Source organism: Natator depressus, chromosome 3, assembly GCF_965152275.1.
Source record: "Natator depressus isolate rNatDep1 chromosome 3, rNatDep2.hap1, whole genome shotgun sequence".
Classification (NCBI taxonomy): domain Eukaryota; kingdom Metazoa; phylum Chordata; order Testudines; family Cheloniidae; genus Natator; species Natator depressus.
Genome location: NC_134236.1, coordinates 169,898,713 through 169,924,706, shown reverse-complemented (window position 1 = coordinate 169,924,706; position 25,994 = coordinate 169,898,713). Strand labels below are relative to the sequence as shown.

The following is a 25,994-nucleotide window of genomic DNA, read 5'->3' as shown; positions in this document are numbered from 1 at the left end:
AAGCAGTATGGGAGAAACTTTAAAGTGTACTTAAATCCCTGCTCTAATGAGTCCCTTACACAGAGACTGCATCACATTATCCTTCATTTAGTTGAAGGGCTTGTCTATACTGCTCTGCAGTTTGGACCACAGAGGTGTGAACAGTGCACAAAGCACTTCACTGTAATTCCCCCATATGACTGCTGTGGACACAATCTAAAAGGTTCCTAGTTCACATTAATGTATAATAATCATCAGCCTGATTTCCTCTGTGAGATGGGTCAATGTCATTATCTCCATTTTGCAGGTGGGGAAACTGAGGCAAAGAAGGGCAAAGCCACTTGACCAAGGACACCCAAGGAGTCAATGGCAGAACTGGAATTAGAACCCAGAAGTCCTGGCTAGGAACCATTTAGTTCACGCCTGCAGAGCCCACATGGGAGAGTTACAGTGCAGCACGTTAGCGCACACTGCTATTCATACCCACACAGTCTGAACTGAGGGGCAGCATACACATAGCCTTAGGATAGGTCGACACTACAATTAGACACCCGCAGCTGACCCGTGCCAGTTAGCTCTGGCTCAGGCTAAGAGGCCATTTAATTGTGGCGTAGATATTTGGCAAGGGGTTGCAGTCTGAGTATCTGGACCCTCCCACCTCACAGTGTCTAGAGCCTGGGCTCCTGCCCAAGCACCAATTGTCTACCAACTGTCTACCTTGCAATTAGGCAGCCCCTTAGTATGAGCCCCTTAGCCTGAGTCAGCTGGCACAGGCCAACCATGGGTTTTTAACTGCAGCGTAAACATACAATTAGTGCCTATGGAGATGTCTGCCAATCCCTTCTATTACTCCTCAGACCAACGTTGTGCACAGAGCACAGTGAGGGTTCCTGGAAACACATCAATAGCACACAGATCTGGAGTTGTGGAGGCATCGAGAAAGTGGCATGTGTTTGTGATTGGAAAAATTCTGTTATATTCCCATTCACTGCCACAGGGGCAAACTATGTATTTCCTGGTTTTCTAATGTTTGTTTTAAACGTCATTTTAAAAACAGGTCATTTTGGAGAGGGGGAAGGATGTATCTCAGGATGCCCCAGACCAAAGAACTCAAAATTTATATCAGACTCTACCACACTCCCTGAACTGACAATTTTAAGGCCAATCATATTAAGCCCGTGGATTTTAAAGCACTTTGGAATAGCAGCACAGGAGACTTACAGGTGTGTGAACTGCTGCAGTCATTTCCATAGGGTGTTCTCGGCTCAATGGGTTTGAATACATCCTGAAAAAATAGCTCTGCATCTTTCTGTCTTTATACAGAACCAGCAAATTTTAAAATAAGACCATTTTGGAGGAATGTGCCTCTGCCTCAGGAACCCCAAAGGACAGCATATTTGTGCTGCTGTCTTTACCCTGGGCCTTCAACTGGCATAGCAATTTTCAGGTCAATACGTATACACATGTAAACTTTACAGCCCTTTGAAAAGTCTGTTCTAAACAGAAAGATCTCCTCCACCTTCACTATAGTGCTAAAAGGGACATCCCATTCTTTCACAATTCAGCATAATCCCAATTTGTGAAGAGGTAAAACACAGTATATCTGTAAACAGGCAATTGCATCTATAATGGATGGCAATAAAAATTGCCTAAAACATGAACAGATACGACAAAATAAAACGGTCAGAGTGCTTTCTATTAGCACATACAAAGTCATTTTCTTAAAAATAGTGGGGGACAACTCACCTTTCCACAGTTTAGAATCAGACAGCATTAGTTTATCTACAAGAGAAGAATTTTCACCATCTGGTCCCTCCTGTAAACCAACCTGACACAATATTCGACGAAGGCCATCTTAACAAAAACAAATCATGGAATAAATATACAAAAGTTATTGAACATTAAAAAGTTATGTTAAACGTATATGTAGCATAATGGAAGTTTACATAATATACTGAGTGTACATCGGTGTCCGTGTGTGTGCATGCACGCGCACACACACAATATTTATTTTTAAGCTCACCAAGCAAAAATAATCAAGGTCTGAAATATATCTTCCACTTTCTTTTGCTTTTGAACTGTCCTCTCATAATAAGAAAGGAAATAAAAGCTAATTCTGGGGGAAGGGGAGAGCCAGGGCAGGTGCATATCAATTATAAACTGCTCATGGGCACGCTCAAAGTGAATAAGGCAGAGGATTAAAGGCCTGGTGGAGCAGTGGACATAAACACTGGTTCCTACTTCCCATGTGTTTTAGTCAGTGGCTTCCTCATCTACAGGAAACAATTGACCATATCCTCCCTGTTCTCCTGGTCCAGCCATGATTCTATTTCTCCACTCCTGTGCACCGTGGTTAGTGTGCTTTCAGCAAAATGAGCAGAACACTCCAATGTCTGGCCTCCCATGCAGCAAAAGTGTTGCATTTCTGCCTACAGATGGCTGCACAGGAAATTAAGAGGGACAATTATTTTTCCCTTTAATAAAAATATCCAGTTACACTGAAAGACTACCAAACTAAGGGTGGGATTTTTTAAATGTGCATAAATTGCGCTTTTAAAAAAATCCCACCCTAAATTCATGTACTTCTGCCCCTAGATACTAAGATAATAAATCTGTATCTGAGCAGAGACCTGACTAGATCTCCTGACTCCTTATCCCAGGCTTAATGAGCGTACATTTTCCCTCTCTTGAGGAAGTTAACTAGTAAAAGCAAATTGTTTCAAGAACTGTTTGCATATAAACTGTTATAATGAAAAGTTATGAGCTGAAAATTTTTGAACTCAGGTGTCTAAAATTGGGTACCTTAAGCCATTTAGACAGCTAAATGGTTCATTTTCAGAAGCTCTGAGCATTCTCAAATCCCAGTGAAATCAAGGGCTCAGCACCTTTTGAAAAAATCAGTCCATCTTGATTTAGCTGCATAAATGTAGTTCTGGGAGCCCAATTTTAAACACTCAGGTCTGGAAATGGTTGTGTTTTATCATGAAAGACCATTTGAAGTGATAAAAAGGAAGATTCAAAAGGAAACTAAGTTCCTTTTCAGTTTAATGGATGAAGAACATTACAAAAATGGCTACCTATACCATTTTAAACAAACATTTTCACTTCATGTGTTTTTATACAATGCACCACACCCAGCAGCTGATGAATAAATACACGTTAGAAATAGCTCATGAAGACTACATGCTTCCAACGTTTCAAAACCTGGAGATGGACAAACCTATTAAGTCATCTAGTTTATCTTTGTGACAATACAGGACCATTCACTATAAATTTACAAATAGCTTCCACTTATTCTGTTGAGAGTTTATTTCACAGATTAACATCTCTCACTATTGGAGAACTTAATATAAAGAAAACTCTCCATTTAATCCCATTAATTTTATGTCCTTCCCCTTTTTATAATGCTATATACATCCAAATACTGGTATCTGGTTGCATGGGATTGGTACAGTCTTGGCCCACAGGTGGGGGTTTTGAGTAGAAAGCTTTAGAAGTATATCCCCAAAAGCCATTTTCTTATAATTGGCTGAACTATAAAACAGAAAGTTCTTCTCTGTATGTGAATGTACAGAATATAAACAAAACCCCGTTCTCCAAAAGATGTTTTCTAATAATGGATCTTCATGGGAAAAAAAAAAAAATCTAATAATCAATGCATGGACAATTTTAGCATTCAATTAATTTCTTATGGGAAGAACGCTGCAATGGATATTTGCCAACAAAAGAATCACATGATTTATTTCCAAAAAGATTAGCTCCTAATCCTCCTCTTCTGCAGGTCTTTGGCAAGAATGAAGGATGGTAATTATGACATACAATGTATGCTGTTGCTTACAATCTACTCAAAAAACGACGACAGTTTAATACTGTTTCCAAACAAAATAAACTGATAAACTCTGTCATCCTAAAATAAGAAATTCCAAGGTTGAAGTTTACATTTCCATTTGTGAATTGATCACACTGATAGCAATAATCATTATGCATGTACTTTCCCAAAGCAGAATTCTAAGCCCTAGTCCTATTGGATCAGTGAGCATGGACAGAGCCCAGCAAATCCTCAGCTATCCGCAGAAAAAAATTTGTGGATTGCAGATTGGATGTGGATACAAATTTTGTATCTAGAGCCTGGTAAATCTGCAGATATCTATTTTATACCTGTGGACCATTTTTGCAGCTTGCGGGATCTGATGTGGATACAAATTTTGCATCTACGGAGGGCTCTAAGCATGGAACCCAGTGGATGTGCAGAACCCTGTTAATTTAATAGGAGCTGTGCACAGGTCAGCACTAACAGATCCAAATAGAGGTTTGGGGCCCTTGCCGGTACCCTTTGAGTTTTATTTTTTCCTCTTCCTACAGAGATTTTTTCCAATGTTACATTTTTTCATATCTAGGGCAAATAGTTTGGGTTTGGATTTGAAAAGGAGACTGTACCTTCTTGTTCAAACCTGGTGAACAGTTGTAAAAAAGTCAGAACTCTTCTCTATCATCTTAGATTGCTAGAGGGAGTTCATCAGAAACAAATCTCAAACATGCCTGCATTTAAAAAGCAACAACTGACTCCTTAAAAAAAAAAAGTTTCCTAGATATTTGTTCTTTAAGTATCATATGAAATGTACTTCAAAGTAAAAAAAAGTCTATGTAATTGGGGGGGAAAAGACAAGGGTGGCAGAAAGATACAAACTAAAACTCTGCAGTAAAGTCCATTCACAATAATTATTATTAAAATCACAAACATGCTTTCTGCAACTATATTAAAAATAGTTTTTTAGAAAGGACAGGGATTAAATCGTGGTATATTTTTAATGGAACTATTTTATTGCCCAAGTCATGTTGAGCAGCTGAGGATGGCATCAGAGGCATCGAAGGGATAAAGTGGCCATCAAGGGTTAGAGATTATCAGAGTAGTGGGCCCATAGGAACATTTCAGAAATATGAAACCTACATAGATAGTAGAATCTTTAGGGCAATCTCCCCATTTGCTATTCAATATGCTGTTCCAGTTATGCTTCTATAACTACACACATTTTGTAATAAGGACTTTCCAGTCCTATATAAGGTTAATGTGTGTCTCAGGAGACTGCTGCACTACATGATTTGCTTTAAATTCCTTTTTAAAATTTTACAGCAGATTGACCAACATAAAACATCCAACTAAAAGGAATAATGCTGATGGATTACACTTTTGCCTTTCTATGCCCTATTGAAGGAGTCTGATTACAACAGGTTGTTCAGCACGCTGATAATGGGAGGGAAGTGACATTTTCATTTCACATGTAGCTATAACAAACCCCCCACTGTGGATGCACACTAAACTCCTAGCATTCAGTTTGTTTATTTTTATATTGGGAAAGATGGGGAATAAGAACTCCACCACACTGTCCAATAAAAGGTGAATAGACAGTTTATTTCCAAAAGGATAAGAACTATATGTTTGCTAGTTTATTGTTGGTTTACTCAGGAGTTTGCATCCTATTATGCAAATACCAGAATAAGCTTTCCGCTTCATGCACTGGCAAAGGCTTGACATTCATTTAATAAAATATGAAGGCCCAGATCATTACTCCTAGGTGGGTGGCCAGAGTAGACCTTTCATATGTGGCTCTCCTTCTGGCCATGCAGAATTGGGGCTCAACTACCTCTGCAGCACATTTCTCCCCTCCTTCCTTCAGACCCTGTGAAAGGTACTCAGCAGATCTGAGGCTTGCACAAATTGGTGGGCAGAATCTGGATGGGCTGGGTGCAAGAGTACAAAAGACCAAAGAAGACCATTTTTAAATTTCTAAATCCCATTTCATAAGATGACGCCTTAGAGAGTACAATATTGCATTTCCGAGATGCTTAAATCATTCAGCAAAGTAACTACAAGAGACCCATGTCTTATTTCCTACCAATATATAGAGTTCAGAAATTAGGATGTAAGCATATTATTCTCACCAGCAAATATAGAATTTTTTTTTCCTTTTGAATCATAAAAAGGTTTAATTTAGTCAGTTGTGGGCACAAAACTGTATTGACCCTCACTTTCACTCATATGTTTAAATCACTTATATGCAGGTGCAATCTGGTACTTGACCACAGGATGACTATAAGCCGCCAATGTGATATGGCCGTGAAAAAACCTAATGCGGTCTTGGGATGCATCAGGCGAGATATTTCCAGTAGAGATAAGGAGGTGTTAGTACTGTTATACAAGGCACTGGTGAGACCTCATCTGGAATACTGTGTGCAGTTCTGGTCTCCCATGTTTAAGAAGGATGAATTCAAACTGGAACAGGTACAGAGAAGGGCTACTAGGATGATCTGAGGAATAGAAAACCTGTCTTATGAAAGGAGACTCAAGGAGCTTGGCTTGGTTAGCCTAACAAAAAGAAGGCTGAGGGGAGATATGATTGCTCTCTATAAATATATCAGAGGGATAAATACCAGGGAGGGAGAGGAATTATTTAAGCTCAGTACCGATGTGGACACAAGAACAAAGGGATATAAACTGGCCATCGGGAAGTTTAGACTTGAAATTAGATGAAGGTTTCTAACCATCAGAGGAGTGAAGTTCTGGAACAGCCTTCCAAGGGAACCAGTGGGGGCAAAAGACCTATCTGGCTTCAAGATTAAACTCGATAAGTTTATGGAGGAGATGGTATGATGGGATAACATGATTTTGGCAATTAATTGATCTTTAACTATTCATGGTAAATAGGCCCAATGGCCTGTGATGGGATGTTAGATGGGGCAGGATCTGAGTTACTACAGAGAATTCTTTCCTAGGTATCTGGCTGGTGAATCTTGCCCACATGCTCAGGGTTCAGCCGATCGCCATATTTGGGGTCGGGAAGAAATTTTCCTCCAGGGCAGATTGAAAGAGGTCCTGAGGTTTTTCACCTTCCTCTGTAGCATGGGGCCCAGGTCACTTGCTGGAGGATTCTCTGCACCTTGAAGTCTTTAAACCATGATTTGAGGACTTCAATAGCTCAGACATAGGTGAGAGGTTTATTGCAGGAGTGGGTGGGTGAGATTTTGTGGCCTGCATTGTGCAGAAGGTCAGACTAGATGATCATAATGGTCCCTTCTGACCTTAATATCTATGAATCTATGAAAGTAACTAGCACAACTAATTGTACCACAAAACTGAGCTCACAAAAAATGAAATATAGATAATGCCAGGTTGAAAGTTTTGCCTGAAAATCAGAGTAAGCATTCCTCAAAACTGTATATCCCATTTGTCTCTCCATTAGTTCATACTCACAACTAACCCAGATATATAGCGTGTGCAGTATATTACCAAACACATGCACTATCACTACCCAGTCAGAAATTTCTGATTTATGTTACTTTATATATTAAATTATATGAAAATGAACTACATGTCCAATCATTCAAACTAATGCATAGTTAGATATGGCAATGTATACATGATACCAAGCTGCAAGGGGTTGCAAGTACTTTGGATGATAGGATTAGAATTCAAAATGATCTGGACAAACTGGAGAAATGGGCTGAAATTAATAGGATGAAATTGAATACGGGCAAATGCGAAGTATTCCACTTAGGAAGGAAAAATCTGTTGCACACATACAAAATGGGAAATGACTGCCAAGGAGTACTGCGGAAAGGGATCTGGGGGTTAGAGTGGACCACAAGCTAAATGTGAGTTGTCAGTGTAACACTGTTGCAAAAAAAACAAACACCTTTCTGGGATGTATTAGCAGGAGTGTTCTTAGCAAGACATGAGAAGTAATTCTTCCGCTCTACTCCGTGCTGATTAGGCCTCAACTGGAGTATTGTGTCCAGTTCTGAACGCCATATTTTAGGAGAGATGTGGACAAATTAGAGAAACCCCAGAGAAGAGCAACAAAAATTATGACCTATGAGGAAAGGTTGAAAATATTCGGTTTGTTTAGTCTGGAAAAGAGAAGGCTGAGGTGAGTTTTCAAGTACATAAAAGGTTGTTACAAGGAGGATGGAGAAAAATTCTACTTCTTAATCGCTGAGGACAGGACAAGCAGCAATGGGCTTAAATTGCAGAAAGGGAGATTTAGGTTGAGCATCAGAAAAAACGTCCTGTCAGGGTGGTTAAACCCTGGAATAAAATTGCCTAGGGAGATTGTGGACTCTCCATCATTGGAGGTTTTTAAGAGCAGGCTAGACAAACACCTGTCAAGGATGGTGTAGATAATACTTAGCCATGCCGTGAGTGCAAGGGACTGGACTAGATGACCTCTCTAGGTCCCTTCCAGTCCTATGATTCTATGATGTTGCAGGTGATGGCATGAACACTATACTAATAACTCTAGAGGATTTTTGAACATACATAGCACAAAACAATATTTTTAGTGGGGTTACATCTATATTTTGATAACCATGCCAAAGCCCTTCCCTCTTAATTCACTTCTGTCCCTTTACAGTTGGCTAAGACATAGGTTACGTCTACATGGCCCCACAATTCAGACTACGGGGATGTGAACTGCAGCACATGCTAGCAAGCTGCACTGTAACTTCCCAGGGTGGCCATTGCAGGCATGAAATTAAAGGTACCTAGTTCACATTAAAAGAGTCCTCTTTAAACAGGGCCATGGTGCCATGTAAATGCCACAGATGGAACCAAATCAAAAGTTAGGCCCATAGTTCATTAATAAGCTATATTTCCCTACTTTCATTTCCCTAGCCACAACCATAAGAATGCTGTTGTATGAGAGGGAAGAGAGCCCTTCAGCCAGAATTCACAAGATACTCCCCATGAAATGAGACCGCATACCTTGATTCCCTCCTTCTACAGAGGGAATCTCCTTCTGAACTTCTGTTCAGTGCTTCACTGGCTCACTTCCTCCCTCACACTCCTTGGATTTGAGAACATTAAGTACACTTTTGCTGTTCTAGTTACACTGTGACAGATATGAAACAATCAGTTCTCATTAAATAAAAAAAAGGAGTATTATTGACATCTATTCAGGATGCCCTTGTTTTAATTTATTTCATTCATTTAAAAGTGATCAAGGGCGGAGGGGTATGCTGTTAGCACACACCACTCAACAGCAATTCTCAAACGGTTTCTGCTCAACGCTAGCAATTTTAGCATGGTGAATACATAAAGCACTTTCATATGGGAGTTAGGATTCAGGGAGCACAAATCAATGCGCAGACAATAGGATGAAGTGTGTCAAAAGTTATTAATGGGTTTGTCTAATGTTACGTATTTGAGGTAAGCTGTTTTAATATAAAATATTTTTATTATTATTTTTAGCATTAAGTTAGCCTCTAAATTATCCTCTAGTCTATAGCAGAAGTGTTTGAATTTGCCTACCTGAATATCCAATAACGTTGCCAAGCCAAGTCAGGAGCTTCAAACCAAAGCTCTGATGGGCAACAATAGATGAATGCATAACCTGAACCTTCAGTGGCTTTGTCTGGCGGCTGGTATTTCTCTTAAAAAAGAAAAGAGGAGGGGGAAGCTTAGTTAAAAGTGAATATCAGGAAAGACAAGTTTTGTTGTAGAGAAACACACAGCACACTAAATTAAAACATTTTATCACAGAAATTAAAATGGAGACCTATTAATAGGCAATCTATCATAGTTCTTCCAGCATAGGATTATTTCCAACAGTACATTAACAAGGAAAACTGTCAATTTTATTCTTAAAATTTTTAGCTGGGGAAAAAAAATCCAGTATAATTCCAGTTTTCTGAATTCGCTTTATTGATATCCATAGTATTTTCTCCCTTCCCCCACCCAAGGTAGGCCTACATTAGTTAATAACACTTCTGATTAACAGAACCCCAGTTAACCAGACATTTCAAATATTCCCCAGGCCCTTCAGATAAACAGGAGTGCACTGTATAATTTTCTGACTGAGCACTGAAACAGTATAACAGTTTGTTATATAAACTTCCAATAAAAAAATAAGATGTTTTGAAGCGTCTTTTGGCCACGTCAAAAACTAACACCCAACATGCTTAGCTGCCCCTCCCCATCACCTTTCCTCTCCTCCTGGGCACACATCTAACACCTGCCTCTTACTGACACACACCCTTTTGAAAAACCTCAGGCAGAAAGTATGAAAGCAAGCTTCCTCCAGAGCAATGCATAAGAGTGACATAGCAGCTGAGTATCAAAAAAAATAGTGAAACTAACCATCCACAAAGTAAATACACTGAAATTAAAGAAATATATTTCCCTTTTGATCTCTTACTGTGCTACTCATCTTTGGGATTACTTGTAATAACAATAGGTAAAGATAACTGATATGGAAATGCAATTTTCAAGTTGATGGTGTCCCTTCAACTAAATAAAATGCCAAATTTTGAAACGTAATTATATGTTTCTGGAACCTAAACAAGCACGCAGCACGAAAGCCTGTTCACAGAGATATGAAATTATGTTTTTTCCAAAATACTTCAATACTTGAAGATAGTCACTTCAGTTAGTAAAACTGAATGAAAACCAAAGAGTCCAATACTATACATACAATAAATTGTTTCACACAGGTAATTCACTTGAAAAGCTCTGATGGTAAACAGATGTCCCTATGAATAAATTCACTCATTTTCCTTACATTATTCAACTTTTATCTTTATAGCTTAAGTACATTTTCAGTTTTACAATTTAAGTTTTAACAGTTAACTATTTCAGTGACTTATGCTTTCACTGAAAAAATGAACAATTTTTTACCAAAGTAACACACACAACAAATTCAGTTACTTGACTTTATTGGTGTTAACTGATAAAGTGTAAGATTCTAGGATAGCTTAAGCATTTTATAAGTTACTTTTACTTGTATGATCTGATGTGTAGTCTCAAAACTACTGTGACATATACCATGTATTTTAATGAGAATGCCCTACAACTTCACTGGAAAGCGCTGCTTTAAAAAGTGATGTAAAATATTTCCACAGTAAGAACTGTGCTCCAATCTGGAAGCATGAAAATGATTTTCCCAGTTCATTAAATCAACTACAAAAAGACATTTGTGTAACACGCTTAATCTGAGAGATTGGAAATATGTTTTCTCTTTTCTTTAGAAAGCAATATTTGTTAACGTTACTGTAAAGTAGAATTTGCAAACTTGTATTCAGTTTAGTCTAAAATTTAAAAATTTCTAGAATTTATATACTAAAAGAATCTTGGGTAAATATTATGCATTTCTGATTCTAAAGCTTAAAAAAGGACAAGCACAAATGTAGAAGACATAAACCTTTATTATTCATAACACTTGCATAAAAAACCCAGGGTTCTTTGCTGCTTATGAATATCTGCTTCTGAGGCTTAACCTGAAGTCATCCCCTCTGACAACAGCTAGTTGAATGTGATCACAGAATATTAGTATTTCAAGCAAGGAATAATTAAGAGTAGATGAACTAAGTAACAAAAATTCTCCTTTCATGCAAGCGTACCTAAAAAACAAGAAACTGAAGGAAAAAAACCATCAAGAAAAGGAAATTTTTGTATTTACAAATTTCTCCCTGAGATATTTTCCGCTCTTTAAGAATGAAATAAAAACATTATTCCAAATGCTGATTAAGTATTGAGAATTACAGAGATGGAAATATGATTTGTCAAAACTGCCCTAGACCTGAGATTCGTTTCCAGAAGTGCACTGGTATGAGGATTAGGCCACAGAAAGATGCGAGAAAGTATACACTGGCATTGTATTGCCATCCTCAATCTCCACCACAGAGTTATTAGTTAAAATTAATATTTTGCACATTAAAATATCAAAATAGTACATGGTATTTCAAAACTGTGCTGTACTAAGCATTTTATGGGAATCTAAGAAGAACAGATTAAGTATGTAAGATCACTCACCACTATTACTGATTTTGCTTGATCACAATACTGGAAGTCTCCATATCGGACTGATCTACGTCCCTTTAAATTTATAAAAACAAGATGATAATAAGCAGCTTGTTGAAACACAAGAATAAGCTTCAACTCTATGTCTTAATGTAAATGAGAACAGCAAATCATAGGCAATAAGTCACCATTTATGTTAATCACATTTGCAGTTGCTTTCTAGAAAAAGCTTAATATGATCCTAAGAATCTGACAGTGACCTTCTTATTCAAAAATTTAACACTAATTCCTATTAAAGTATATTTTATAGTATTCGTGTGAAGGTACTTTTCCAGCTAATTTAAAAATAGGACATTTTATATCATAAGATATATTTTAATACCTTTAAAGAAACTATATTGTAAAGCTTGTTAGGCCTATAGTTTCACCTGACTAGTCTGATAGTACCTGCAGTGCTGGCTTTATCTGAATATTTTGGGGACCTTATAATCAGTGATTCTTTCTTTAGGGTTAAATATGCCTATTAAAAATGTGCACAGTTGATTTATTCATGTTGTATTATAAACAAAGTGGCTCACAAGTTGTTTTATAGTACATATGAACTGGTTTGCTTTCAAAACATCAATTCAGGTGTCAGTCTCTTACCATGCAGCAAGGTTCAGTTGTTAAAAAAAAAAAAAATAATCCTTGCAGTGTGGACATACAATATGGGAAAAGTCCAGCACTTTTTAGGCCTAACCAGAGGAGTGTCCCTTTTAAGTTATATGATGCTTAACCAATGATTTACAAAAATATTATCTGGGACAGGGAGAATAACTGAAAAAAGTCATGTTTAACTTTAGATGTTTTGAGGCCCCAATCTGACTCTCTCACTTCCTATCAGCAAAGAACAGTCTGAAAGAAGGACATAGAGGAAGTGCCTTCCCTGAAGGAGATGGCTAATGGTTTGATGTAGAAATGAGGCACAAATGTATCCTGGAAGAAAAGAATTCCATCCTCAAACACACACAATCAGCCATGGGATGTGCAGAGCTAGGAGGGTGATCTTGAGGAGATCAGTGGGCCCCTTAAGGTAAAGTCAACTCGGTGCTAAACTCCCTGCTCTCTCCAGCTGCTGTGAAACTGCCAGCTCTTCTCTATTCCCTCCTGAAAGCCTTTTATCTGCCAAGGGGTGAAAGGAGAGAAAGAATACTGGGAAGACTCACAACCACTTTAAAGGTAAAAAGCACTAAGTTTAGTCATATACATTCACCCTGACCTTACTTTAATTAAAGTTCCAGCAAGGAAGTTACTTACATCTCTGTCTACTGTAGTTGCAAAACCAATGGCCTCTTTCTGTGTACAGTTGACAGCTTTCTGGAGAGTGTATATAACTTGTTCATACGTGTGGACTTCATCATTAAAAAGCATGCAGTAGTAAGTGTCACTCTTCTCACTATAAAATAAAGACCACATTTATATAATTAAGTGCTAAGCTTCTAATCTATTTTTAATTTTAATAATTTCCAACAAGCCGAATATCTAAGCTTAGGTTAACCCTGGCACTAATGATGTAAATCAACAGGGCTTTATCCTGAAGCTGATGAGTGCCTTCTACTCCCACTGACTTCAGTGGGAATTAAAGGCATTCTGCACCTTACAGGAGTGCTCAGCACCTTGAAGGATTAAGCTCCTAGTGAGTAAAGATGCAGAGTATTAAGTTAGTCTGACAATTCCTGACTTCACTTCTGTGCACTTTTTTTAATTCTGGGCTAGCCATTTTCTAGTAAGGAAAAATTATCTAACATACTTGTTACACAATATTCTCCCATAGCTTTGGCGCTTATTTTCCTACCCCTTTCTTTTCTAGGTCTCCCTAATGGTCTCTCTCCACCAAGCAACCAGAATCCAGAAGTCTTTCGCAAATCTATGTTTACCACTTCATAACATAAGATACTAAACGAATAAAGCCATTAGACGATTTCTCCATACTTTTATCAAAAAAATGTAAATCAGTGTTAAATATAATTCTATAACTTCCACCATTTACAGTATTTTCCCACACAAAGCAGAACTAAAAGAAACTACTGTAGTAGAATCAAATTTTAAATAAAGATGTTTTATTCCTAGTGCTATTTATTTCACTCTAGAGTGATAATTCCCAAGTTGTAATTCACGGACCAACAGAGTGGGTTTGAAGAGAGCTGGTTGGTCAAGTCGCATCAACCCGCCCTACTTGTTTTAAGATGCTACATAGAATTATATATTATTTTTCCTCGTAAACAATTGTAGCTACTACACGGATATTATCTGAGCACCAGACATCACTGGAGATGGTCTATGCAAGCATGAAAAGAGAGATGATCCATTGTATGATCCCAACTGTAAAATGTTTTGAAAGACACTTGTCTACGTCATCTTCCTATTGGAGTTAAAAGAAGACAGCATGGTGATACAGACCTCAGTGGTTCAGGAGCCAAATTAGTGATCAGCTTACCCAAAATAGCCACAGTAGTGTGACTTCATTGTTTCATTTACTATAGTACTATTCATATTTACAGCAAATAAGTTAATAACTTAGTGCAAGTTGATAACTTACTTTGTTAATAACATAGTAAAAACATCCTGACTCGTTAATAATTAAATCAGTGTTTTAATACCATGTGCTGCAAAGAGGCGCAGAAGACACGTTAAAGAGCCACTTGCAGCTCGCGAGCCGCAGTCCAAGTATCACTGATGTAGACTAAAGTGAGCATTTAAGTTTTATACTTTAAACACCTGCACATCTTGAAAACCTCAAACACAAAGAATATACTTACACAGACGCTAAACCAGGTGGCAATTCATTTTCTTTTTCCCATGTTAATATATCTACTGCGTATTGAAACATGATAGCAAAAATGTTATAAGCTCTTGCTATCATATCCTCCGATAAATGCACCAGAGGATCCTGAAAAGTGAAATTGATTATAGTGAGATAGTAGGAAAACATTATAGGAAAATTAAACAAAGAAAATCAGCAACAACAACAAGAACCATTTGAGTTTGGGCTCAAACTGTCATTCCCATTATCCTGCTTGTATTGGACATTTCATTATTCATATTTCACTTAACTTAGTAAGTTATAGTATCAACAATTATCAAAGCCACACCCCCTTTTGTCAAATTTTGTATTCACACTAGTTATAGTACGTTACAAATTGTAAACAAGATTCCAGGTGCCAAAATACTATATTTCACTCCTCTCCCTCTTGCCTGTTTCTGTGTAACCATATGATAATTTCTTGTTAAATATTTCTAAGATATGGTGGTACTCAATGGCCACATCTAAACTAAAAGTTTACACCAAAATGCAAAACACATAGATACTAAATTTATACTATCCCATTTAATGCCACACTGGAATTTAAAATTACAGCCATTCACTAGTTATGCATACCTTACTAATTTATTTTCAAAAGTAGAAATTCAGTGCAGAAAAAAGTCTGTAAAGCATGCATGAAATCCACAAAAAACTGAAGAATGCCAGTTTGATTGTAATGGCTCACTGAAGTGATTATAGTCTGGTGGGAAATATGTACTGAATTCCCCCCATATGCATGTGAAAAATAGAAATGGTCCAAATTTGTAGGTGTCATCTACACTAAGGAATTAAATGACAATGGGGGAGGGAGGGGTGGAAAAGGAAATGGAGAATGACTGCTTGCACCCAAAATATCCCTGATTTATTTTAAACTGTTATTGCATCTTCATAACTTAACAGGAAAACAGAATAAAACCCAAAAGAATATGAAGTTGGTTCACTGAGCCCCCAGCAGTGCAATGTCATTGCACAAACTATAGCACAAGACAGACTGGCAACTAAAATTAGCAGATAATGGTTCTATTTTTGGACAAAACACAAGTGATTAGAAACTAGTGTAGAACAATCACATTTCAGCTTATTTATTTAACTGAAATCCTTTTAGAGCTTTATGACTGCGAACTTGGAATCTTAAACTAGAAATAATGTTTGCAAAAAATCAAACTGTTACTTCAGGCTAGCAAACCAATTCCCTGTCTCCCCTCCTTCTTCTTGACAAGTTTTACTCCAAAGCAAATTTTTATAGGAGTTTTTACCTCCTCCTGATAAGTAGCATTAAACACATGAAGAACAAGCAACTGTTAACCTTAGCCAAAATCTGTCATTACAATAATAAATAATAATAAATTAAGATAAATCAGTAAGAGAAGCAGTACAACTTGACTTTGGAAAGCAGAGCACACTAGTTTGGTGATGTCATCGATGCTGAAAATTTAGGTTGTTCCTTAAAAGGAGCGCATGGTCCACATGAGAAGGAAAGGATATTGAAATAAAATGACATTTTAAAGGTGACCCATAGATATTTTATTATTAACTATCTTTAAGGTTATGTCATCAATCTGAAAATAGGAAAAATAAGAAGGATGTTGAGCACAGCAAAGATTCAAAGTTGTATTTGCCCACTCATGATTTTAGATTCTCTGGAGTAACCGCTATCTACTCCTGCTCCACAACCCTATGCATCAGAATGCAACATGATGTACCAGAGAACTTCACTGGAGCAAAGGTAGCCTCCTGAGAGGCATAGGCATCAGACAGAAAGCCTTTGGAGCACATGGTGCTATTTTACTACCTTTTAAAATTATTTTACAATCAAAAGGGTAAAAAAAAGTGCAGTTTTTTTGTTTTGTTTTTTAAATGGTAAAACCACACCATGCACTAACTCTCCAGTGTTTCATCTTCCCTCTAGCATGGAGCCAGACTATAACAGACTTCCATGGTAATTGAGACAATATAGCTTGCTGCATGCTGCAAGTGCAGAGCAAGGCTTGACCAGACCAGATTTCAGGGGGACCAACTCACTGAACAAAAACAAAAACTGAAGATATTTTAAATAAATTTGTGCTGAATGACCCCAAATTGCCAAGATTATGAGGGTATCCAGCATACAATTAAGATTAACACCATGTTTGCAAGTTATCCTTTTTAAAAAGAAATTATATCAGGCCTGACTTATCATTTATGTATCTACTTCTTTGTATCAAACATGCCAGTGTGACCATGTAAGAAATTTGTACCAGGTAGTAACTCTGTACTATGCACATAGATACAATTACACGTTTATTTTAGAATCTATGTCATCAGAACTGTTAGGATTTTATTGAAAACTAAACAGTTATCAGCTGTGTGACTGATAAAGACCAGCAAAAGAGTTGCTTCCCTTGCACAGAAGTCACTTTAAATATTTAGCTAGAAAAATATCATAGTCTTTATGTTTACAAGGCCATAGCACCACATTCTGCCACGCTTATTCTACCAGATCTAAGGAAGGTGGAAGAATCTAGCCTTTCGTCATCAGAACTGAGTGATGTATTTTTGGTTTCAAAGGCTGGTCAATGTGTTTTTTTATATTATATATATTATATATATATAGGCAGCCTTTTGAAGAACACACACACATAGTGGACATAGAAACAAAAATTAGGAACCACTTAATGAACCTCCACAGCCTGGACGTAAGTTAAAAACGTGTATTTAAGTAAACAAATAATGCATGATAGGTCAGTCAGATGTTATATGCTTTTTGGCTCCTGAAAATAATCTATTAAAATTGAGGCTTTATGCAGATATAGTGACTTTCCAATAACCATTTTTCTCTTATTTTCCTGGCTCATGTGCTTTCTCCTTTCATTAAAACAAAAACAAAAAACAACCTCTGCTCCCCATTAGGAGAATTAAAATAGCCTCAAGATAAACAGAGCCAATTTTTCCACAAACTAATTTAACTTCAGAAAGCTCCAGATGATTGATTTATTAGTTTTATGCAGGGCTGATGGGTATCATATTATTGCGGTTTTCAGTTTTAAGAAATTCATGTGTCATAAAAAAAGTACATTCCATAAGAACGGCCATATTGGGTCAAACCAAAGGTCCACCAAGCCCAGTATCCTGTCCTCTGACAGTGGCCAATGGCAGGTTCCCCAGAGGGAATTAACAGACAGGTTATCATCAAGTGATCCATGCCCTGTCACCCAATCCCAGCTTCTGGCAAACAGAGGCTAGGGACACCATCCGTGCTCATCCTGGCTAATAGCCATTGATGGATCTATTTTCCATGAATCTATCTAGCTCTCCTTTGGAATGCACTCCTTGTCCTCCCCCAGGTCCAAAATACCCCAGGATCTATTAAACTTCAGACCATCTGCCACTCACCCACAGCTGTCACCACATCTCTTTTTTGCATCATCATTCTCCTCCTCCCTTTTCTCCCACTACCACCAACTCCTCTTCCTGGTTACCCTCACTCCCTCTACAGTTCTACCACCTTTACCTACATCTCTGCCCCTCTCCACCCCATCTAATTCCCTCCACCAGCAGCAGAAATCTAGGTCCCAAATCTGAATGTCCTCATCACCTCTGACGACAACTCTGGCACTATATCCCCTCACCTGTCCCCACCACCATCTCCACCCGTCTTCTGCCACCATTCCTAACCTCCCTCCTCTTCTCTAGCTATCCATCTCTAAAAAGATCACAGCAATCCACAGCCACTTCATAGGTTATTCCCTCTAGTTCCTGCCTCTCTCAGTGACCTGGATCCCTTCCTCTGACAATGCCCCTACAACTGCCTTCTCTTATGAAGGCCTCTCCTTCTCTCTCACTCCCCACTCTGGATCACACCACGGTGAGGATGCTGGTCTTCTGATCTCCTGTTCCTGTCACTTGCAAACCCTCCCACCTCCCCATCCCACTCCTCCACCTCTTCTGAACACTGCTGCATTCAACTCTTCTCTCCTCCTCGTCTACGTTACTGTCCACCCAACTCACCCCCATCAGCCCTGCTCTGAGATTTTGACTCCGAGTTCCCTCTTTTCCTCTCCTTGCAATTTCCCACACCCATATTTGGTGACATCAACTTCCATGATAACCCATCTGCCCCTTAAGCTGCATGTTTCCTCACCCTCTCCTCTTCATTAAACCTGCAGCCCTAGATACACTCTCCCATTCACCATAAGGGCTGTTCAATTGACTTGGTCTTCAAGTATTGCTCTCTTTTTAATCTCTGCTGCCGAGTTCCCCCTCTCAGACCATCACCTGTTCTCTTTCGCCATTGTTCATCATTGTCACTCAGCAACATGACTGGAAGTTCCAGTCCATCATCACTAATGGCTTCTCATCTGCTCTCTGCATCTCTCCCCTGGCTTCCCCTTGTTTGTAGCAGCAAACGTAAGTAGGCATGGCAGAATTCAAATTTTTTTGTTGTAATTTTGACAGATAATATCTATGTTTATTTCTAAGCTTCTCTTCCTGATTTTTATCAATTAAAATTTTCAGTTACATGAAATTAGGAGTTTTCAGCATTTTTTCTATTTAAAATTTCACAGCCACCAAAAAACTAGGAGGCGGGAATGTAGCTGTTAAGATTCAAATAGTTAATATTTAATAACTGTTAAAACACAAATTGTCAACATCACATGCCAAAATATACAAAAATAAATATCAAACTCTCATAAGTTCTCAAGCTTACATTGCCCATTTGTAAATTTTGATCATCACAGCTAGAAATATTTTTTTGTCAAGTTTGTGTGTATATGGTAAAAAAAAATAGACATTTACTGATAAAAATCTAATCCTACCAAGCCTAAAACTGCTTATCATCACTTTCTGGGCCCTTTGAGCCTATCCCCACCCTACCTAGCATCTCATTCCCTATCCTGCCTCTGATCAACCCATGATGCCAGCCTGCATTACCCATTTGTTAAGTATTCAAACCAAGAACCTTTGTGTTCCCTGTGACACTTGCTAGGAGCTCCCTATAAACATGCGCAAAGCCACCTCACTAACCTGTTTTCAAAACGCTGCTTAAAGCTTTCCTTTGCCATAATGCCTACAGAAAAAAAAACTGACAATAGTTGTGTGGCTGCTGCTGCACTGATACTGCTGCCTACAATGCTGTCTCACTGTTTCCTTGTCCTCACCCACCTCGCTGCCTGTATCCATCGGTTATATCTCATCTTATTACTTAGATTGTAAGCTTCTTAATGCATGGACTGTCTTTTTGTTCTGTGTACAACACCACGCACAACGGGGTCCTGATCCATGATTAGGACTCCTACATGATGTGGAAATACAAATGAAAAATAATAAATGCTGCAGGCACATCTTCTTAAAAGAGCTGCTGAAGAAGCATATAGTGTTGGGGAATATTAAGTATTATGGGGATTTGGTTTATTTGGGCTGCCTTGTTCCCTAGCTTTTTAAATATACGGGATTGCTGATTCTCTCTCTGGATTTGATATATTTTTAAATATATGTCAGAGGCTCCTAGAGCAGTTAGACAGACAAATATAAAACAACAGTAATAAGATGCCCAACACTTTCAGTTATAAAATATTCTTGGGGTCTTTTTTTTTTTTTTTTTTTTTTTAGAGAGGCTCTAAACATCTCCTGTTTTGCAGCAGGCCTTTGAAATTCAGCAGAGACATGGCCCTCAGATTAGGGACTTTTCTTCCCTTCTCCCATTAAGTTCTGTTCAGATCTGGCAGAGCTATAAACTGTTAAAAGTCACCATTTCCCTTCTGTTACTTGTGTTCCATGGGAAATTTTGGCAGCGTACAGGAGTAACTAACAAACCATTCTGAAGAGTCAGGTCCACACATTTACCAAGCAGCAGCAGCAGCAGCACCATACCACCACCACCACCACACACTATCTGGAAACATCTAGCAGTTGTTGGAGCAGCTGTAGCAATTGGGGGGGTGGGGGAGAGGGGAGAGGAGAGAGTGCGCATGCACGCACACCAGACACAGCAATGTTGGGCTCCTGCACCATCCCCTTTAGCACATGTCCCAGCTCCTCTGTGGGGGCACCAAAAAAGGGAAGGCGCTCTCTCAGACCCAGTGGAGAAGAAATGGAGAGCCAGGCCAGATTCCCCACATAAACCTCCTTGGACCCAGCACACAGCACTAGCTGTCCATCCGTCTTTCTGGGAGAACGTCGTTCTTATGCTACCAGCTAACATGATTAGCCCTGTGTCTCAACTGGTAGAACTCTGTTGCAGTGCCGAAGATTCATGGTTCAAACCCTGCTGATGATCTATGATGAGGGGTTTGTTACAATTGTAACTAACAAAATGTATTTGTTTTAAACTTTTTCCTGTTAAAAACCCCTTGGAAGTTACATTAAAAAACTACTTTAAAAGAAAGTTATTTAGGTTGCAAAGTCTAGCACATGAGTGTTAAGAAATGTCAGAATCTAGGTTGCATGTGCAAACTTAGTTTGCTCCCTTATATGCATGCATTGCAATACAGTCTGTAATTACACTTCTTTTTCCCCAGAGCACCCTTTCTTCATTCAGTGCATAGGATGGATGCAGAAGGGACAGAACTAAGGCTACCTGGGCAACCAGAAATCTAGCTTTTTCTATTTTTGCATGCTTGACTTTTCAATCTAAATAGCTTGTTTTCAAAGTAGTTTTAATATGTAATTTTATATTAATTTTATCTAGTGTATAATATGGTGTAGTACCAATATTTATATTTAGCATGCTGCAAGCTTCCAATTTGTTTTACTTACTGGCTGAGTAGAGAAGACTAACAGCTTCCGTGCTAAATAACTTCTTTTAATTACTTTAGATAAAAAGTTACAAATATCAATGAGCTGAGATGATATAGTAAATATATAAAGACAAAATTTTCAACCAACTAAATAATTTAACGCAAAAATTCTCTTTCAGTTTGGTTTACCCATGGTCTTAAAGCTTTAACAATATTAGGACACTACAAATGCTCCAATATTTATTAAAAATGTAAGAGTCCACCATTTCACTAAAACATTGAAGTAAATAGATATTTCTATAGCATTTAGTTTTCTTATTTTTGAGGTGAATTTATAACCTTACAGAAGTCACATACAAAATGATTAGAGATTTATTTTCCCTTACCTTCTGAATTTCAGAATTGTGCATAATTTGGTCTGGCAGCATTCAATGTCCTAAGTTAGCACTATTACACAATATCTACATATAAAAATTGTATTTACTACCTCCTCTTCTGCCGTCTCTGCTGTGTTAAGTTCATGCTTTTGACAGTACGGACCTTCTTTCCAAGCTTCAGTATCACCACAATCACAGAAACCTCCTCCGCCTGATGTTGTCATCTGAAGTTGTTTAAAACACACAAAACTGTATGCATGTGCAAGATCTATGTATACTGAAAGCACCAATACATTAACCTTTATGTTGTTAGAGATTTTCCTGTATGCTACTCAAATAAATATGGTAAAAACATGTCCATACATCGTTCATCTGTTTAAAAAAAACACTTTCAATTATATTGTTAAAGTAACTCTAGAGCATAAGCATGGGCAGGTAGCATACAGCAAATGATGTATTTATAGAACACAGAAATTACAAGCGTACGTTTATTCTGAATCAGTCACAGATGGCTGGTTTGATTTTATTTTTATTTTTTAAATAGAATCTTTTTTATTCAAATTCCAATATTTAAAATTTTTGCATTATAATGGTCATTTATAAACAGTACACTTAGTTTTGAAAACGAATTGTATACTGCTACATCCTACTATACAGGGACATCTGAGGAATAGTCAGAGTTTGAGGGCCACATTTATAACAACTGGCTTCTGTTACGCTTACTAAAGTTGATAGTGAAAAAAATTGTTTACAGTGTTGTGACCCAAAGAGCTCTGCATAGCTCAAAAGCCTGTGTCTCTGACCAGTAGAAGTCGGTCTAATATTACCTTGCTCACCTTGTCTCTCTAATGACAAATATGTGCATGTGTACACTGCACTGCTCTATTTCCACGCTGTTAGTTCATTTTAAAATTAAAAGCTCTTGAAATAAGTACTGAATACAATTCTTTCCTAAATCACAATTGTGAATGGAGTTCATAAATACATATGATTCTGACACCTATTTTTGATGCACAGATTCTTCACAGTACACATTCTCCTTTTCTGTCTAGTCATGGTACTCAGGTCTCTTTTCATTTTGAAATAATACTTTACACCTCCAAAGACCTCTATTCCTGTTTCATATTGCATTACTAGTTATAAAATTAAGAGTGCATAGTAACACCCTCCACAATAGGGAACGTAAGTATGCCATCACAGGGTATTGAGAGAGGAAAAGAATCTCTCTCCACTTGTTTCACCTGTAACACTTTTACAGAAATTCTATTACACACTTGACAATACCAAAGAAACAGACTAATATGTAAAGACTAATTAAGTAAATATTTGTGCAAGTTAAAAGGAACATCAAGTTTAAAAAAAATATACTCACCTGTACTATTAACAATACTGTAGATTAAAGAAGCTTAAATTTTTATTTTACTCATTTCAGCTGTGTGTACTTACTTTCATATTTCACTCAGCTTGACAAACTAATCTATGTCACTTTTCTTTCTAGAGTTTCGTTTTCTCTCCCTGATGCACAGGGCCCTACCAAATTCACAACCATGAAAAACACGTCATGGACTGTGAAATCTGGTCTTTTGTGTGCTTTTACCCTATACTGTACAGATTTCACAGGGTAGACCAGCATTTCTCAAACTGGGGGTTCTGACCCAAAAGTGAGTTGTAGATGGGTCACAAAGTTCAGGGGCGGTGAGTTGTATCGGCCCATAGTTTGCGTACTCCACCAATATGAGCACGGAGGCCCGGCTCCACCAAAGTTCAGAGCCAGGTCTCTCCCCGGCCCCGCCTGCTGCCCCCACACACCTCCCCCGGAGCATCCCTCTGGCCCTGCCTGCCACCCCCAAGCAATTTGAAAGGGCCTGGGGCCCCCACCACCACCGGCAGTGTAAAGGGGCTAAGGTGGCTTCCTGCCTGCCTGCTCCACTTCCAGAAGTGGCCAGCCTGTCCCTGCGGCCCTGGGAGGTGAGGGGGCATGTCTCCGCGTGCTGCCCCACCCCAAGCTGCAGCCAATGGGAGCTGCAGGGGCCATGCCTGCAGGCAGCGGCACATGGAGACCCCTCCTAGGAGCTGCTGCCAGAGGGGGGTGTGGGTCGCTTCTGGGAGCCGTCCAAGTAAGCGCTGCACCCCTGCACCCCCTCCCACACCCCAACCCCCCTGCCCCAGCCCAGAGCCCGTCCCCCATACCCTCGCCTGCACCCCAACCCCCTGCCCCAGCCCAACCCCTCACCCCTCCTGCACCCAAAATTCCCTCCCAGAGCCTTAGGCAGGTGGGGAGGGGGAAGAAAGACTTGGACCCATTCTGGGCACCACCAAAAATTATACAAACCTGCCGCCCCGACAAGGTTATTTTAGGGGGGTTGCAATATTGCCACCCTTACTTCTGTGCTGCCCTCAGAGCTGGGTGGCCAGAGAGCGGCAGCTGTTGGCCAGGCGCCCAGCTCTGAAGGCGGAGCCCCGTCAGCAGCAGTACAGAAGTAAGGGTGGCAATACCATACCATGTCACTTTTACTTCCGTGCTGCTGCCTTCAGAGCTGGGCAACCAGAGAGTGGCAGCTGCTGATTGAGGGCCCAGCTCTGCAGGCAGCAGCGCAGAAGTAAGGGTAGCAGTACTGCAACCCCCCCACACAATAACCTTGCAACCCCTCACAAGTCCTTTTTGGGTCTGGACCACTACAATTACAACACCATGACATTTCAGATTTAAATAGCTGAAATCAAGACTTTTATGATTTTTAAAATCCTATGACCGTGAAACTGACCAAAATGGACCATGAATTTGGTCGGTCCCTACTCATGCATTAACAAATTTCTGTTCTGCAGGAATTCGTGGCAGTGAAGAAGTATGTTTAAATCTAAGAAACCAAAATGTTCCTTTTTTTAAAACTAACTTCTCTCACTCGTAAGTTTGTTCAACACCTTTAAAAAAAAAAAAAAAAAAAAAAAAAAAAGCAAGCCTAAATATAGTGCCCAAACTAAGTGAAACTATGTCTAACACAATGATTTTCAACCTGTGGTCTGCAGACACCTGGGGATCTGCACACTATGTCTAAAGTGTCTGCATAAAGTAACCATGAAAATAAAGTTTTAGACTCCAGAAAAGGCATTCCATTTTTCTGATCAATCAAAAAATATGTGAATACCCCCACCTCCAGGTCAAAATCTGAAAGTGCCATTACCATAGAAGCCCACAGTTTAGTGCCCTTTCTCACACTGCGCTCAATGCCATGCTGAGCATATGCAACACTTATAGTTGAATTCTGTTCAGTCAGTTTTCAGTCCCAGATTTCTATGGTAGGGGTCTGCGGATCACAGGTTGAATTTTCAAAGGGGTCTGCACCTCAATTTGAAATTTTTTAGGGGTCCACAAACGAAAAAGGTTGAAAACCTCAAGTTTAACATAATAAAACTAACTCCAGTTTATGTTTAATTTAGAATTGTGAATGTATTTAAGATTAAAGTGTAGAAACACTACAATAATTTGCTCAGTGGTTTCAAATATTAACGAAGTCTTGTTAAAGCTAAGCTTTTAAACTGAGGTTACAACTCCCAGGTCTGGTAAGATTACACTGCACATTTTTCATTCCAACCATACTGTGCATGTATATTCGTATGCACACTTTATTTTGAAATACATAAACACTCTTAAATATAAATTATATACTGGAACTCTGAATATACCCATTCATAAGAGAAATATTATACCCAATTCATATACTCCAATAAGATTACTAACCCTGTATCGATGCTCTCTATGAATACTTCCCAAAAAGCACTCCATACATAACACACAAGTTGGGTCAACTGCACAGTCTCTGTAAACAAACAGAGGAAAAAATTAAACATAAAAAATATTACTTTAGCTTGTAACTATGCATCTCACAACAGTGTATTTTCAAAATACATGAATGTGAGCCTTCTTGCTAAACTGTTTGCTATTCAGAAATGTGATAGAATTTCCTCTCATTGTCTTATCAAAAACTATTCCCAGAGCAGGAATGGCTATGAAGAACAACCTGGGCAGTAGGCCTGGAAAAGCATTTGGGAAATGTACATCTTACCTTCAGCAGATGAAACAAGTACATTAACTGGTAACCCAGCTATGTTACCAGATTCAAACCTGTTTTTAAGGTACAGGAAGCAAGTTTTCTCAGGGTATAGGATGCAAGCGCTAGACATGGCCCTAAGTAATCAGTGCAAATAGATTTTCATCACACCTTGATATGAAACTTTTACATGCAAAAAGATTAGGAACCAACTCTTCGCTTCTAAGTTTAGTCCTACAA

At 38.7% G+C, this 25,994-nt stretch overlaps 1 protein-coding gene across 2 annotated transcripts in view; it reads right to left on the bottom strand.

Moving 5' to 3' along the window:
- Positions 1 to 25,994, bottom strand: part of UBR2 (ubiquitin protein ligase E3 component n-recognin 2) — a 104,379-nt gene that overhangs the window by 69,346 nt on the left and 9,039 nt on the right. For both annotated transcript variants that reach the window (XM_074949332.1, XM_074949331.1), the window contains exons 3-9: positions 25,445 to 25,523; positions 21,816 to 21,929; positions 14,569 to 14,699; positions 13,067 to 13,205; positions 11,783 to 11,845; positions 9,284 to 9,404; positions 1,726 to 1,833 (exon numbers count right to left, since the gene is read on the bottom strand). In XM_074949332.1, the coding sequence (XP_074805433.1) occupies positions 1,726 to 1,833; positions 9,284 to 9,404; positions 11,783 to 11,845; positions 13,067 to 13,205; positions 14,569 to 14,699; positions 21,816 to 21,929; positions 25,445 to 25,523 (755 nt within the window). The remainder of the gene's footprint in view (positions 1 to 1,725; positions 1,834 to 9,283; positions 9,405 to 11,782; positions 11,846 to 13,066; positions 13,206 to 14,568; positions 14,700 to 21,815; positions 21,930 to 25,444; positions 25,524 to 25,994) is intronic.